The 13,714-nt window shown below is 41.1% G+C and overlaps 1 protein-coding gene across 1 annotated transcript in view; it reads right to left on the bottom strand.

Moving 5' to 3' along the window:
* SASH3 (SAM and SH3 domain containing 3) overlaps positions 1–13,403 on the bottom strand; it is a 38,341-nt gene extending 24,938 nt beyond the window's left edge. The window contains exon 1 of the mRNA XM_044268495.1: positions 13,240–13,403. Coding sequence (XP_044124430.1) covers positions 13,240–13,287 — 48 coding nt within the window. The 5' untranslated portion in view covers positions 13,288–13,403. The remainder of the gene's footprint in view (positions 1–13,239) is intronic.
* Positions 13,404–13,714: the final 311 nt, after the last annotated feature.

Genomic DNA, 13,714 nt, shown 5'->3' with positions numbered 1-13,714 from the left:
TACATAGGAGCAGTATTATAGTAGTTATATTCTTGTACATAGGAGCAGTATTATAGTAGTTATATTCTTGTACATAGGAGCAGTATTATAGTAGTTATATTCTTGTACATAGGAGCAGTATTATAGTAGTTATATTCTTGTACATAGGAGCAGTATTATAGTAGTTATATTCTTGTACATAGGAGCAGTATTATAGTAGTTATATTCTTGTACATAGGAGCAGTATTATAGTAGTTATATTCTTGTACATAGGAGCAGTATTATAGTAGTTATATTCTTGTACATAGGAGCAGTATTATAGTAGTTATATTCTTGTACATAGGAGCAGTATTATAGTAGTTATATTCTTGTACATAGGAGCAGTATTATAGTAGTTATATTCTTGTACATAGGAGCAGTATTATAGTAGTTATATTCTTGTACATAGGAGCAGTATTATAGTAGTTATATTCTTGTACATAGGAGCAGTATTATAGTAGTTATATTCTTGTACATAGGAGCAGTATTATAGTAGTTATATTCTTGTACATAGGAGCAGTATTATAGTATTATATTCTTGTACATAGGAGCAGTATTATAGTAGTTATATTCTTGTACATAGGAGCAGTATTATAGTAGTTATATTCTTGTACATAGGACAGTATTATAGTAGTTATATTCTTGTACATAGGAGCAGTATTATAGTAGTTATATTCTTGTACATAGGAGCAGTATTATAGTAGTTATTTCTTGTACATAGGAGCAGTATTATAGTAGTTATATTCTTGTACATAGGAGCAGTATTATAGTAGTTATATTCTTGTACATAGGAGCAGTATTATAGTAGTTATATTCTTGTACATAGGAGCAGTATTATAGTAGTTATATTCTTGTACATAGGAGCAGTATTATAGTAGTTATATTCTTGTACATAGGAGCAGTATTATAGTAGTTATATTCTTGTACATAGGAGCAGTATTATAGTAGTTATATTCTTGTACATAGGAGCAGTATTAGTAGTTATATTCTTGTACATAGGAGCAGTATTATAGTAGTTATATTCTTGTACATAGGAGCAGTATTATAGTAGTTATATTCTTGTACATAGGAGCAGTATTATAGTAGTTATATTCTTGTACATAGGAGGCAGTATTATAGTAGTTATATTCTTGTACATAGGAGCAGTATTATAGTAGTTATATTCTTGTACATAGGGGCAGTATTATAGTAGTTATATTCTTGTACATAGGAGGCAGTATTATAGTAGTTATATTCTTGTACATAGGAGCAGTATTATAGTAGTTATATTCTTGTACATAGGTGCAGTATTATAGTAGTTATATTCTTGTACATAGGAGCAGTATTATAGTAGTTATATTCTTGTTCAGAGGAGGCAGTATTATAGTAGTTATATTCTTGAACATAGGAGGCAGTATTATAGTAGTTATATTCTTATACATAGGAAGCAGTATTATATTAGTTATATTCTTATACATAGGAGGAAGTATTATATTAGTTATATTCTTGTACATAGGAACAGTATTATAGTAGTTATATTCTTGTATATAGGAGGCAGTATTATAGTAGTTATATTCTTGTACATAGGATACAGCATTATAGTAGTTATATTTTTGAACATAGGAGCAGTATTATAGTAGTTATATTCTTGTACATAGGAGCAGTATTATAGTAGTTATATTCTTGTACATAGGAGCAGTTATAGTAGTTATATTCTTGTACATAGGAAGTATTATAGTAGTTATATTCTTGTACATAGGAGCAGTATTATAGTAGTTATATTCTTGTACATAGGCAGTATTATAGTAGTTATTCTTGTACATAGGAGAGTATTATAGTAGTTATATTCTTGTACATAGGAGCAGTATTATAGTAGTTATATTCTTGTACATAGGCAGTATTATAGTAGTTATATTCTTGTACATAGGAGCAGTATTATAGTAGTTATATTCTTGTACATAGGAGCAGTATTATAGTAGTTATATTCTTGTACATAGGAGCAGTATTATAGTAGTTATATTCTTGTACATAGGAGCAGTATTATAGTATTATATTCTTGTACATAGGAGAAGTATTATAGTATTATATTCTTGTACATAGGGCAGTATTATAGTAGTTATATTCTTGTACATAGGAGCAGTATTACAGTAGTTATATTCTTGTATATAGGAGCAGTATTATAGTAGTTATATTCTTGTACATAGGAGGCAGTATTATAGTAGTTATATTCTTGTACATAGGAGCAGTATTATAGTAGTTATATTCTTGTACATAGGAGGCAGTATTATAGTAGTTATATTCTTGTATACTGGAGCAGTATTACAATAGTTATATTCTTGAACATGGAAAGGCAGCATTCTAGCTGTTGAGTTACTGTACACAGGTGTTTCATCAAGGGATTAAACTGAAACCAGAAAATCTTTCTCAGAATAAAGAGGTATTTATGTCTATGCTATTCACAGAATTATAATGATAAATATCACTCAGAATTAAAATTGTTTCTTTTTTCTTTCCACTGTATCTGCATTTCTGTGGTGGAGAAACAAGGATGGAACCTATAATATATTTGTTTTAGCGAAACCTTTCTTCCCACATGAAACCAGAGGAGAATTCTTTTTTCACACAGCTTAGATTTAAAAAATAATCTTTAGTTTCTTTTTGTTGGCTATATTTCTAAGTTTCTTGATGAATAATCTTCTGTATAAAATGACTTCATGTTTTCTCGATCATCAGATAAGAAATGTTGGAATAAATTTGACAGAAAGCTAATGTATGTGAACATTATTTTCTTACTATAGAAAGTTATAGTTAAAGAATTTTACAGTTTTTACTTTATGAAAAGCTGATGGTTCATGTTAATCAGCAGCCAGAGATTTGCTTTTCTTTTTTACTTATGCCTTTTGTTAAGTGTGTTATAACATGAAGATATATTCAGTGAAGTGTTATTTCCTCCTTAGTAAAACCTGCATTATACATAATAATTAAAGGGAACCTGTCACCAGTTTTATGGTGTCCTAACTAAGGGCAACATAAATAAGTGACTGATTCTCTTAGCAAAATGCTGGGTCACTTTTTTTAATTGACCCAGTCAATCTGCCAACATCTTGTATTGAAAAGCTCCAGCTCATAATGATGAGACCTGCATATTCATGAGCTCCTGACTCTCCCCGCCCACCTGCTGCTGAATGACGGTTTGTTTCCATATGAATCAGCAGCAGGTGGGCAGGGGAGTGGCTATAGCTCTGAATTAAATATATGCTCGACTCAATGACATCACGCTGGACTCAAATCAGCTCATTAGCATGCGGCATCTTTGTGTGTATATTATGAGGTAACCATCTGTCACACCAGTAAGTGAATACATCTAAGGCACTTTTTAGATTGTATATAATTAGTTAGATTATAATCAAATATCCACATGACAGGTTCCCTTTAAATGGGTTCAATAAGAAAGAACCAAAAAATGCAAAAAGAAAAAAATTAAACTGAGAAAAACACAGATATCTTTGTTGAAATTTTCTAAAAGTTTGCTAATTTGATAAAAACCCATTTTTAAAATAGTTTTATGAATATTTGGATATTATCTACATAAAAAAATTACTCACTTTTTAAATGCATGAAATTACCTATATTTTGCTGACCCAAGTAACATCCTGTATAATTCTCCAGAGCTGCACTCGTTATTCTGCTGGTAGAGTTACTGCGGGACTTTTCTCAATCACTTTATGCCACATTTGTAGTGTAAAAAAGTCGCACATTATGGCGCACTTACTGGATCTTCAGAAAAGTGCTGAGAAAAAGGAGGCGTGGCTTCGGTACCACTGCTGCATTTACTATATGTTTCGCTAGAAAATGGCGGCAGTTATAGCTGGAGTCTGTAGCTGACGTAGACTTCAGTTTCTGCCACACAGCTGGGCAGAGATGCGCCTGATTTGTAGAGGCTACTCCTTCTTACTAATTTATGCGCATCTCACCCCAACGCAGGGAGATCAAGACTGGTGGATGGATCCGCTAGCCTTGATATATCTCCCCCACTGTGTACATACAGTACATTACCTGAGTTATCCTGTACTGATCCTGAGTTACATCCTGTATTATACTCCAGAGCTGCACTCACTATTCTGCTGGTGCAGTCACTGTGTACATACATTACTTATCCTGTACTGATCCTGAGTTACATCCTGTACTATACTCCAGAGCTGTACTCGCTATTCTGCTGGTGCAGTCACTGTGTACATACAGTACATTACCTGAGTTATCCTGTACTGATCCTGAGTTACATCCTGTATTATACTCCAGAGCTGTACTCGCTATTCTGCTGGTGCAGTTACTGTGTACATACATTACTTATCCTGTACTGATCCTGAGTTACATCCTGTATTATACTCCAGAGCTGCACTCACTATTCAGCTGGTGCAGTCACTGTGTACATACATTACTTATCCTGTACTGATCCTGAGTTACATCCCGTATTATACTCCAGAGCTGCACTCACTATTCTGCTGGTGCAGTCACCGTGTACATACATTACTTATCCTGTACTGATCCTGAGTTACATCCTGTATTATACTCCAGAGCTGCACTCACTATTCTGCTGGTGCAGTCACTGTGTACATACATTACTTATCCTGTACTGGTCCTGAGTTACATCCTGTATTATAATCCAGAGCTGCACTCACTATTCTGCTGGTGCAGTCACTGTGTACATACATTACTTATCCTGTACTGATCCTGACTTACATCCTGTATTACGCTCCAGAGCTGCACTCACTATTCTGCTGGTGCAGTCACTGTGTACATACATTACTTATCCTGTACTGATCCTGACTTACATCCTGTATTATACTCCAGAGCTGCACTCACTATTCTGCTGGTGCAGTCACTGTGTACATACATTACTTATCCTGTACTGGTCCTGTGTTACATCCTGTATTATACTCCAGAGCTGCACTCACTATTCTGCTGGTACAGTCACTGTGTACATACATTACTTATCCTGTACTGGTCCTGTGTTACATCCTGTATTATACTCCAGAGCTGCACTCACTATTCTGCTGGTGCAGTCACTGTGTACATACATTACCTTACTTATCCTGTACTGATCCTGACTTACATCCTGTATTACGCTCCAGAGCTGCACTCACTATTCTGCTGGTGCAGTCACTGTGTACATACATTACTTATCCTGTACTGGTCCTGTGTTACATCCTGTATTATACTCCAGAGCTGCACTCACTATTCTGCTGGTGCAGTCACTGTGTACATACATTACTTATCCTGTACTGATCCTGAGTTACATCCTGTATTATACTCCAGAGCTGCACTCACTATTCTGCTGGTGCAGTCACTGTGTACATACATTACATTACTTATCCTGTACTGATCCTGACTTACATCCTGCATTACGCTCCAGAGCTGCACTCACTATTCTGCTGGTGCAGTCACTGTGTACATACATTACTTATCCTGTACTGGTCCTCAGTTACATCCTGTATTATACTCCAGAGCTGCACTCGCTATTCTGCTGGTGCAGTTACTGTGTACATACATTACTTATCCTCTACTGGTCCTGTGTTACATCCTGTATTATACTCCAGAGCTGCACTCACTATTCTGCTGGTGCAGTTACTGTGTACATACATTACTTATCCTGTACTGATCCTGAGTTACATCCTGTATTATCCTCCAGAGCTGCACTCACTATTCTGCTGGTGCAGTCACTGTGTACATACATTACTTATCCTCTACTGATCCTGAGTTACATCCTGTATTATACTCCAGAGCTGCACTCACTATTCTGCTGGTGCAGTCACTGTGTACATACATTACATTACTTATCCTGTACTGATCCTGAGTTACATCCTGTATTCTACTCCAGAGCTGCGCTCACTATTCTGCTGGTACAGTCACTGTGTACATACATTACTTACCCTGTACTGATCCTGAGTTTCATCCTGTATTATACTCCAGAGCTGCACTCACTATTCTGCTGGTGCAGTCACTGTGTACATACATTACTTACCCTGTACTGATGCCGAGTTACATCCTGTATTATACTCCAGAGCTGCACTCACTATTCTGCTGGTGTAATTGGTGACAATGTTACTGCTGGCAATGACAGAAACACGTCAGAGCGCAGAGCATTGCATCTTTCCTGTATGAGGCTGTCTAGCCATAGGCCAGTCAGAGAGTCACCCCTGTTCACCCCTGCCCACCGTTAAAAGCACTTAAAATGGGCACAAGAACATTTAAACTGGTCCACAGAGCAATGGACGATGCATTTTGCTGTGGTTTTCAGACCCCATGCTGGATCATTCAGTAAAAAAGCAGATGTGAACGTTGTGTAAGAGGTGGCACCAGGTGCACTCTGGGAAGAAGGTGGCCTGGGCTGATGAATCACGTTACAGGTGTGTGCATCATTTACCTGGGGAACAGATGGCCCCAGGAGCACCGTGGGAGGAGGACAAGCCATGTGACGTTCTGGACAATGTTCTTCTGGTAATCTTGTGGATTTGACACATACAACCTACCTAACCCCTGTACAGCAAGTACCTCCTTCATAGCAGTGGCTCCCCCTAGTGTCAGTGCTATCAGCGGGACAATGCCCTGACTACATTTCAAAAACTGTCTGGGAATGAGGAACATGACAAAAAGAAGAAGGTGATGATTTGTCCCCACATTCGCAGATCTCGATCCGATTGTCATCTGTGCTGCAAAACAAGTCCGATGTTGGAGGCTGCATCGAAAAAACCGTCCAGGATCTGCTGCTGATGTGCCAGATCCCACAGGAGGTTCTGTGGAGTCCATGTCTTCAGGCGAGGACCTGCACAATAGTGTTATGGCGGATCAGCGCACAGTCACGTACAATACATAATACGGATGATAATGGGAGAAATGACACATTGTAACGAGGACCTCTGGTTTCCTCCTGTGTATAGCATGCGGTTTCTTCTTCTTCACACTTTGGGACAGATGCTGAAGTCTCATATTCTCACTTCTGTAGATGCCGTTTACAGATATGAGATGTTAACCCCTTGCCTCCCTGCAGCGGCTGCACGCCGCCTGCACATGCACAGCTCGGCAGGAAGCACATTTGCACCTGAGCAAGCTGCAGAGAAGTGGCGCCGGCCAAGTCATATAGGGCAGAGAAGTGGCGCCGGCCAAGTCATATAGGGCAGAGAAGTGGCGCCGGCCAAGTCATATAGGGCAGAGAAGTGGCAGGATGTTCTGGGTCCCTGCATTTTCTATAAAGTGAATACACTTTCCGACACACCTGACATGTAATCGACGCCGTCTAGACAGATGGAAGGAAGTTATGTCCTCTTACTTATTGCTTAAATACAAATGCAACATAAAACAAGTTCTGATCCCTGTCATAGATGTTCCTTCCTCGTTGGTTTGATGGTTCCTCTAGTTTTTGCAGAGAGATGTTACGAGAAGAACCAAGAATCTCCCCCTCATTGATCTTCTAAGTCTTGTAAACAAGTGCGCACAGTGTAAAACCCAAATATAAAAAATGGGACCCACTTATATTGCACTTCAAGTGCAGGAAGTTGAATCCACCTTAACAGAATGTCCATGAGAAGAGATAAGAGGTGCAATGGCCGCATGGCTCCTTTAAGTTACCCATAGAAACCTAGAATGTGTCGGCAGATAAGAACCATTTGGCCCATCTAGTCTGCCTAATATACTGAATACTATGGATAGCCCCTGGCCCTATCTTATATGAAGGATGGCCTTATGCCTATCCCATGCATGCTTAAACTCCTCCACTGTATTTGCAGCTACCACTTCTGCAGGAAGGCTATTCCATGCATCCACTACTCTCTCAGTAAAGTAATACTTCCTGATATTACTTTTAAACCTTTGCCCCTCTAATTTAAAACTTTGTCCTCTAGTAGCAGTTTTTCTTCTTTTAAATATGCCATAGGGCTCATATTCTGATTAGGACCTGCTCAGTGGAAGGACGTGCTGACCCCTTGCAATGAAAAGAAGTTTACATGGCTAGTGCGTCACCCGCCCCTGAAGAGCAGCCAACGGGGCCCTGTTAAAAGCATCATTCATGGGGCATAATCTCTGGAGAGACCTGCTGGGGGTGAGCTCTGAAAAAGGCCTGCTGAAGCAGGTGAATAAGATGCATGTACCTCCTGCCTCTGAAGAATGTGGCATGGTAGCTCTGAATATCATGCACAGAAGAAGAGGCCCAGACAGTAAATGGGACCTTGGGGGCTTGAGACCTGAACAGTAGTCCTTGGCTAGGGATTAGGAGTGGCCATCAGTTTAACTGTAATGATCCATTGACAGCCAAAGAGGTTAAGTGCAGGCCAAAAGTAGAGTGGGAGAGGAGAGGGAGTCTCCTTCCCTGCAGGTCTGTGATGTGAGGGTGTCAACCCCTTTAGAAGATGACCTGGAGAAGAAATGTTTGCCGATGAGACAACTTTATTGACCAGTGACAAGCTGATGGGAGGAGAAGGAGCCAACGTGCAGGTTAGAGAAGCACCTGGGTTAGTGCACTGGACAGGAAGCACAGTCCCCTGCCTGGGTGTCAGTGCCCACTTGGACTGTAGAACCCCTATTTATAATATGGACATCCCAGATGAGTTGCCCTGCTTAGTACTCCTATTTATGAGGTATCCCTTTTTCATGCGTTACTTTTATTTGAATACAGTATGGAAGAAGACGAGCAATGTTCTTCACAATAGCAGTCAGAGCTTCATGTTACCGACTGACCACATCCCTGCCATAGAGGTCAATAGGGGAGCTCCTATGATGCAGATAGTACTGGACTCAATGGGGTGAATTGATTCTATGTTTTCAGGTGTAAAAAAGCTGCGAAGCCCATTTTGCCCAAAAAAAAAATGGTGACATCTCTTTTACGCCTCACTCGCCACTCTTTAAAAGTTGGTCGGGAGTATCGGCGGATCGGATGCGAGTTGTATGCAGAATGTTTTTTAAGATAACTTGCCTGAAAACTGGAATTTGATAAACCTAGCTCCTAACTGGCGTAGATTTCAGCCCCTGGCACATGGACCTCCCACCATGCCAAAAATGTATTACGAGTGGTAAAACACCAGTCTTAGTAAATATCCATCAGAACTGATTTGTTTTCCCTCTAGAGGTGGCTACAGGCAAAATGAGACGGGGGAGAAGTTCGCTGCGGGGGCCCCGGCTGGCTGCCATAGCAGAGGCATCGTCTACATCCATGAGGCTGCTGTCTAGTCTTTCTATTGTCCTCACCTCCCGACTACCACAGTTGGCAATAATAACTGTCTAGTAGTCCGGTTGCCTTTCAGTGTGCTCCTAATTAAAATTCCTTTTCCCCCGGAGACTTTTGACCTGATACTTTTGCCTGCACCTCCATGATTAGCTGCATCGTCCACATTATATGCACCGGCTGCAGCTTTACAGGAATCTTATGAGATGACTAATGATGGCAAATGGCACATCTCATCCTGAAACAGCTGAAAACTGCAAAAACGATTAAAAAAAACACTAAGGCAGTGATGGCGAACCTTTTACAGACTGAGTGCCCAAACGGCAACATAAACCCACTTATTTATCGCAAAGTGCCAACACAGCGATTTACCTTGAATACTACAGTCCAATATAGAATATCTTCCATGTACTTTATCATTTATCTACAATATCCTGCCTACATTCAGTGCGCCGCCTGTGCTGTTCATAGTGCGCCCTGCGCTGCTGAATGGCAGGAAGAGTCTAAGGCATATTGGTACACCATAGACTTTTTCCAGGGTGTGGGTGCCCACAGAGAGGGCTCTGAGTGCCGCCTCTGGCACCCGTGCCATAGGTTCGCCATCACTGCACTAAGGGGTCGAAATCCTCCAGATACCAAATCAGAAAAAGAGGGGCTGATTGAAGTGCACACTCCTGGTTACATTGTTGCCAGCTGTGTCTCATATACTGTCAATGTGTTACAATGTGTCAGTCCTCCTGCCTGGGTGAGCACCATTACAGTCCATATAGGTGCAGGACGTTCTACCTGCCGTACAGGAGACTCCCTCCACATGTCACAGACTTGCTTTGTTGTAATGATTATTGATTGCCAGGAGTGAGCTTTATGTGAACCAGAATACACAGGGTGTCAGGGGGGTTCTGGCCCCTCGGACCCCCAATATTAGACGTTCATGGCATATATAATGGATGGGATACAGCACTGATTGGATAGTTATCATAGTGTAGAGATATACCCCCAACGGGTAACCGCCAGAAGGACCTTTATTCATAAACTTCTAGCAGGAATAACAGAGGAATGGAACAACATAGAGTCAAAACACAACTTCAAGAAAACACACAAGAAAAAATAAATAACCAGAATGCTGCCTTCTCACAATAATTAGTTCCGTCATTGTGTCCTATAGACTTGGATACATCTGTATCATTTGTATTATGTCTTTATGGGGATGTTTTGTACTTTTGACTACAGTTAATTAAAGGGTTATTCCTCTCCAAAAAGTCAAAAAATCCCTACTTATGACTTTTTGAAGCCAGTGCAGGGCTTGGTTAAATTCCCCTCTTTGTCTTGATTTTAACTTATAGCACAACTTATACTCTAGCCGCATCCAGATCTGCATCCAGGGTTCTGCTAGTTGCTCCTGCAGCTTAGCAACACTCTACCTAACTATGTAACTGCCATTTGAATTTCCATTGTATGAACCAGCAGAACTGTGAATGCAGCTCTGGATGTGACTAGTGAAGCAAAGCTTCATGTATTTATGTGTCTGTACCACATGGTCGTTTTTCTATAAGAGAAGTCTGTAAATCAGAGCGGTGCTCAAGTTCAGGTTGGATTTCTGCAGTTTTGATGACTGTCGCAATTTCCCGTTAGATGACAGGTAGTCAACGTCCGGACCTGAAGATCAGACAATTGCGGTTTTACGAGCGCTCTGTGGGCGAAACGTGCAGAAAAATACTGGAAAATGTCACAATGATTGTGATGAGGTCCCTTCCCTGGCTTGTAAAGAGGTGCTTGATGTATTAAAACATTATCATTTACGCTTAATCTCCATCAATGAGGGGGAAGGGGGTCCAAGCCAATACCTGGGGGCCATGGCTGTAGGGAGGTGCTGAAAATACCAACTTGGGCCCCCTCGCTACCAAAACGACTACATCAATCTCTGTGCGGGGGAGCTCTTTAGGCTCCTGGACTGCAGCACTCCCAGGGAGAGACGTAATTAAACATAAATATAGAGTTAAGTGTCTGTGATTGGCTTTATCGCCGATCATGGACAATGTGTCCGGGTGTCTGCTGTGTAAAACAGCAGACATGCCACAGCTGCAGCGCCCACACAGCTTCTGAGAGGACATGTATAAACCCTGGACTTCTGCCATATGTGTACCGTGCAGGTCCTGAAGGGGTTAAAACACTTCAGACTGTAGGTGGAAGGCACAGACACAGCTGAACTACAGTGACCAGCAGGCACAATATACACACCCGGGCAGTCTGGACCTGGACTGGAGTCTGCACCCAACTTTCCTGGATGCATTGGAATCTCGTTTGCGCGCAGAGTTGGAGGAAGCCTATTATAGGACTTTGCCCCACACTGGCAGTCTGCACGTCCTCCTCCTGGCGCCCCCAGCGTGGTCCTGTGACGTCACCACTCTGCTCCGGCTTCCCTGCTGCACCGTCCCAAAGATCCTCTGGGCACCATACCTGAGTCAGTGCTGCAGCTTCACCCCCGATCACTGTGGTGATGTGCAGTCCGGGGGGCCATGGCCGAACTCCTCAGGGGCCACAATCTCCTAATTGACCCTATTATGACTTGCCATTGGTAACTTGGACAACCCATTTATCCTTTACCTATTTATCTATTACATGTAGTGTTGTTAGTTTTCTGCTTGTATCTCACATGATAGGATTAGATACAGTGGCTCAGCAGACAGCATCATACATGATAGGATTAGATACTCAACTCAGAAGACAGTATCACACATGATAGAGGATTAGATAAAGGAGGTCAGCAGGCAGTATCACACAGGATAGGATTAGATACACGGCTCAGCAGACAGTATCATACATGATAGGATTAGATACTCAACTCAGAAGACAGTATCACACATGATAGAGGATTAGATAAAGGAGGTCAGCAGGCAGTATCACACATGATAAGATTAGATACACAGCTCAGCAGACAGTATCACACAGGAGAGGATTAGATACACAGCTCAGCAGACAGTATCACACAGGATAGGATTAGATACACAGCTCAGCAGACAGTATCACACAGGATAGTATTAGATACACAGCTCAGCAGACAGTATCACACATGATAGGATTAGATACAACAGCTCAGCAGACGGTATCACACAGGAGAGGATTAGATACACGGCTCAGCAGACAGTATCACACAGGATAGGATTAGATACAACAGCTCAGCAGACAGTATCACACAGGATAGGATTAGATACACAGCTCAGCAGACAGTATCACACAGGATAGGATTAGATACACAGCTCAGCAGACAGTATCACACAGGATAGGATTAGATACACAGCTCAGCAGACAGTATCACACAGGATAGAGGATTAGATAAAGGAGGTCAGCAGGCAGTATCACACATGATAAGATTAGATACACAGCTCAGCAGACAGTATCACACAGGATAGGATTAGATACACAGCTCAGCAGACAGTATCACACATGATAGTATTAGATACACAGCTCAGCAGACAGTATTACACATGATAGTATTAGATACACAGCTCAGCAGACAGTATCACACAGGATAGGATTAGATACACAGCTCAGCAGACAGTATCACACATGATAGTATTAGATACACAGCTCAGCAGACAGTATTACACATGATAGTATTAGATACACTGCTCAGCAGACAGTATTACACATGAAAGCATAAAACACAGCAGCATCTCAGCCTATTAGCTATATACTATGCCTGGAAATTATTTAATAATAAAATTCCATATTATGCTGTCCAACGACGTGCTGAGGTACATGCTGATGAGGTACTCTAGCGCTCTCTATACGTTTGATACTGGCTACATGAATTTGTTGTTGTGTGGCCTGAACCGCGTGATGATGCATCTGCAAACCATGGACAGCAGACTGAGAAGTCACCATGCTATGTACCATAGGACCAACACAACTTTGCTATATCTATTTAGAAGGGGGGATCATTTTTTAAAAATCTGCATTGTGGGGTTACATAGTGCACATGTGCGGCATTCATACATTGTGATGAGGAACACCATGTACCCTCCTACCTTCTTCTTCTCCTTGTCCGAGGCGTTGGACGGTTTCCGCCGTAACATCTCGGATTATGATTCTTCTAGTAGATATGATAAGTGGATATATCAGGACTGGCACAGAAATGGGCTCCTTCTCTCTGCTGTGAAATGAGGCAGCACATTACAGGAAGCCAGATCACGTGATCTTCCAAAAAGTCACTTTAGAGCGTCACCGCGGGCCTAAGAAGACCTGTAAATGAGGAAGGAAACCGCAGCAGTCACGACACCCCCCGAAGAGACAGCAGCAGCAGATTACCCTAATATCACACTCATCACTTACCTTAATGAGGCCTAAGTGATCTACAATGGTCAACAAAAGGGACTTTTCCTATGTACAAGAATATAACTACTATAATACTGCCTCCTATGTACAAGAATATAACTACTATAATACTGCTCCTATGTACAAGAATATAACTACTATAATACTGCCTCCTATCTACAAGAATAT

This window comes from Bufo gargarizans, chromosome 9, assembly GCF_014858855.1.
Source record: "Bufo gargarizans isolate SCDJY-AF-19 chromosome 9, ASM1485885v1, whole genome shotgun sequence".
Taxonomy (NCBI): domain Eukaryota; kingdom Metazoa; phylum Chordata; class Amphibia; order Anura; family Bufonidae; genus Bufo; species Bufo gargarizans.
The sequence above is the reverse complement of the archived record's forward strand: the minus strand, read 5'-3'. Positions and strand labels throughout refer to the sequence as shown.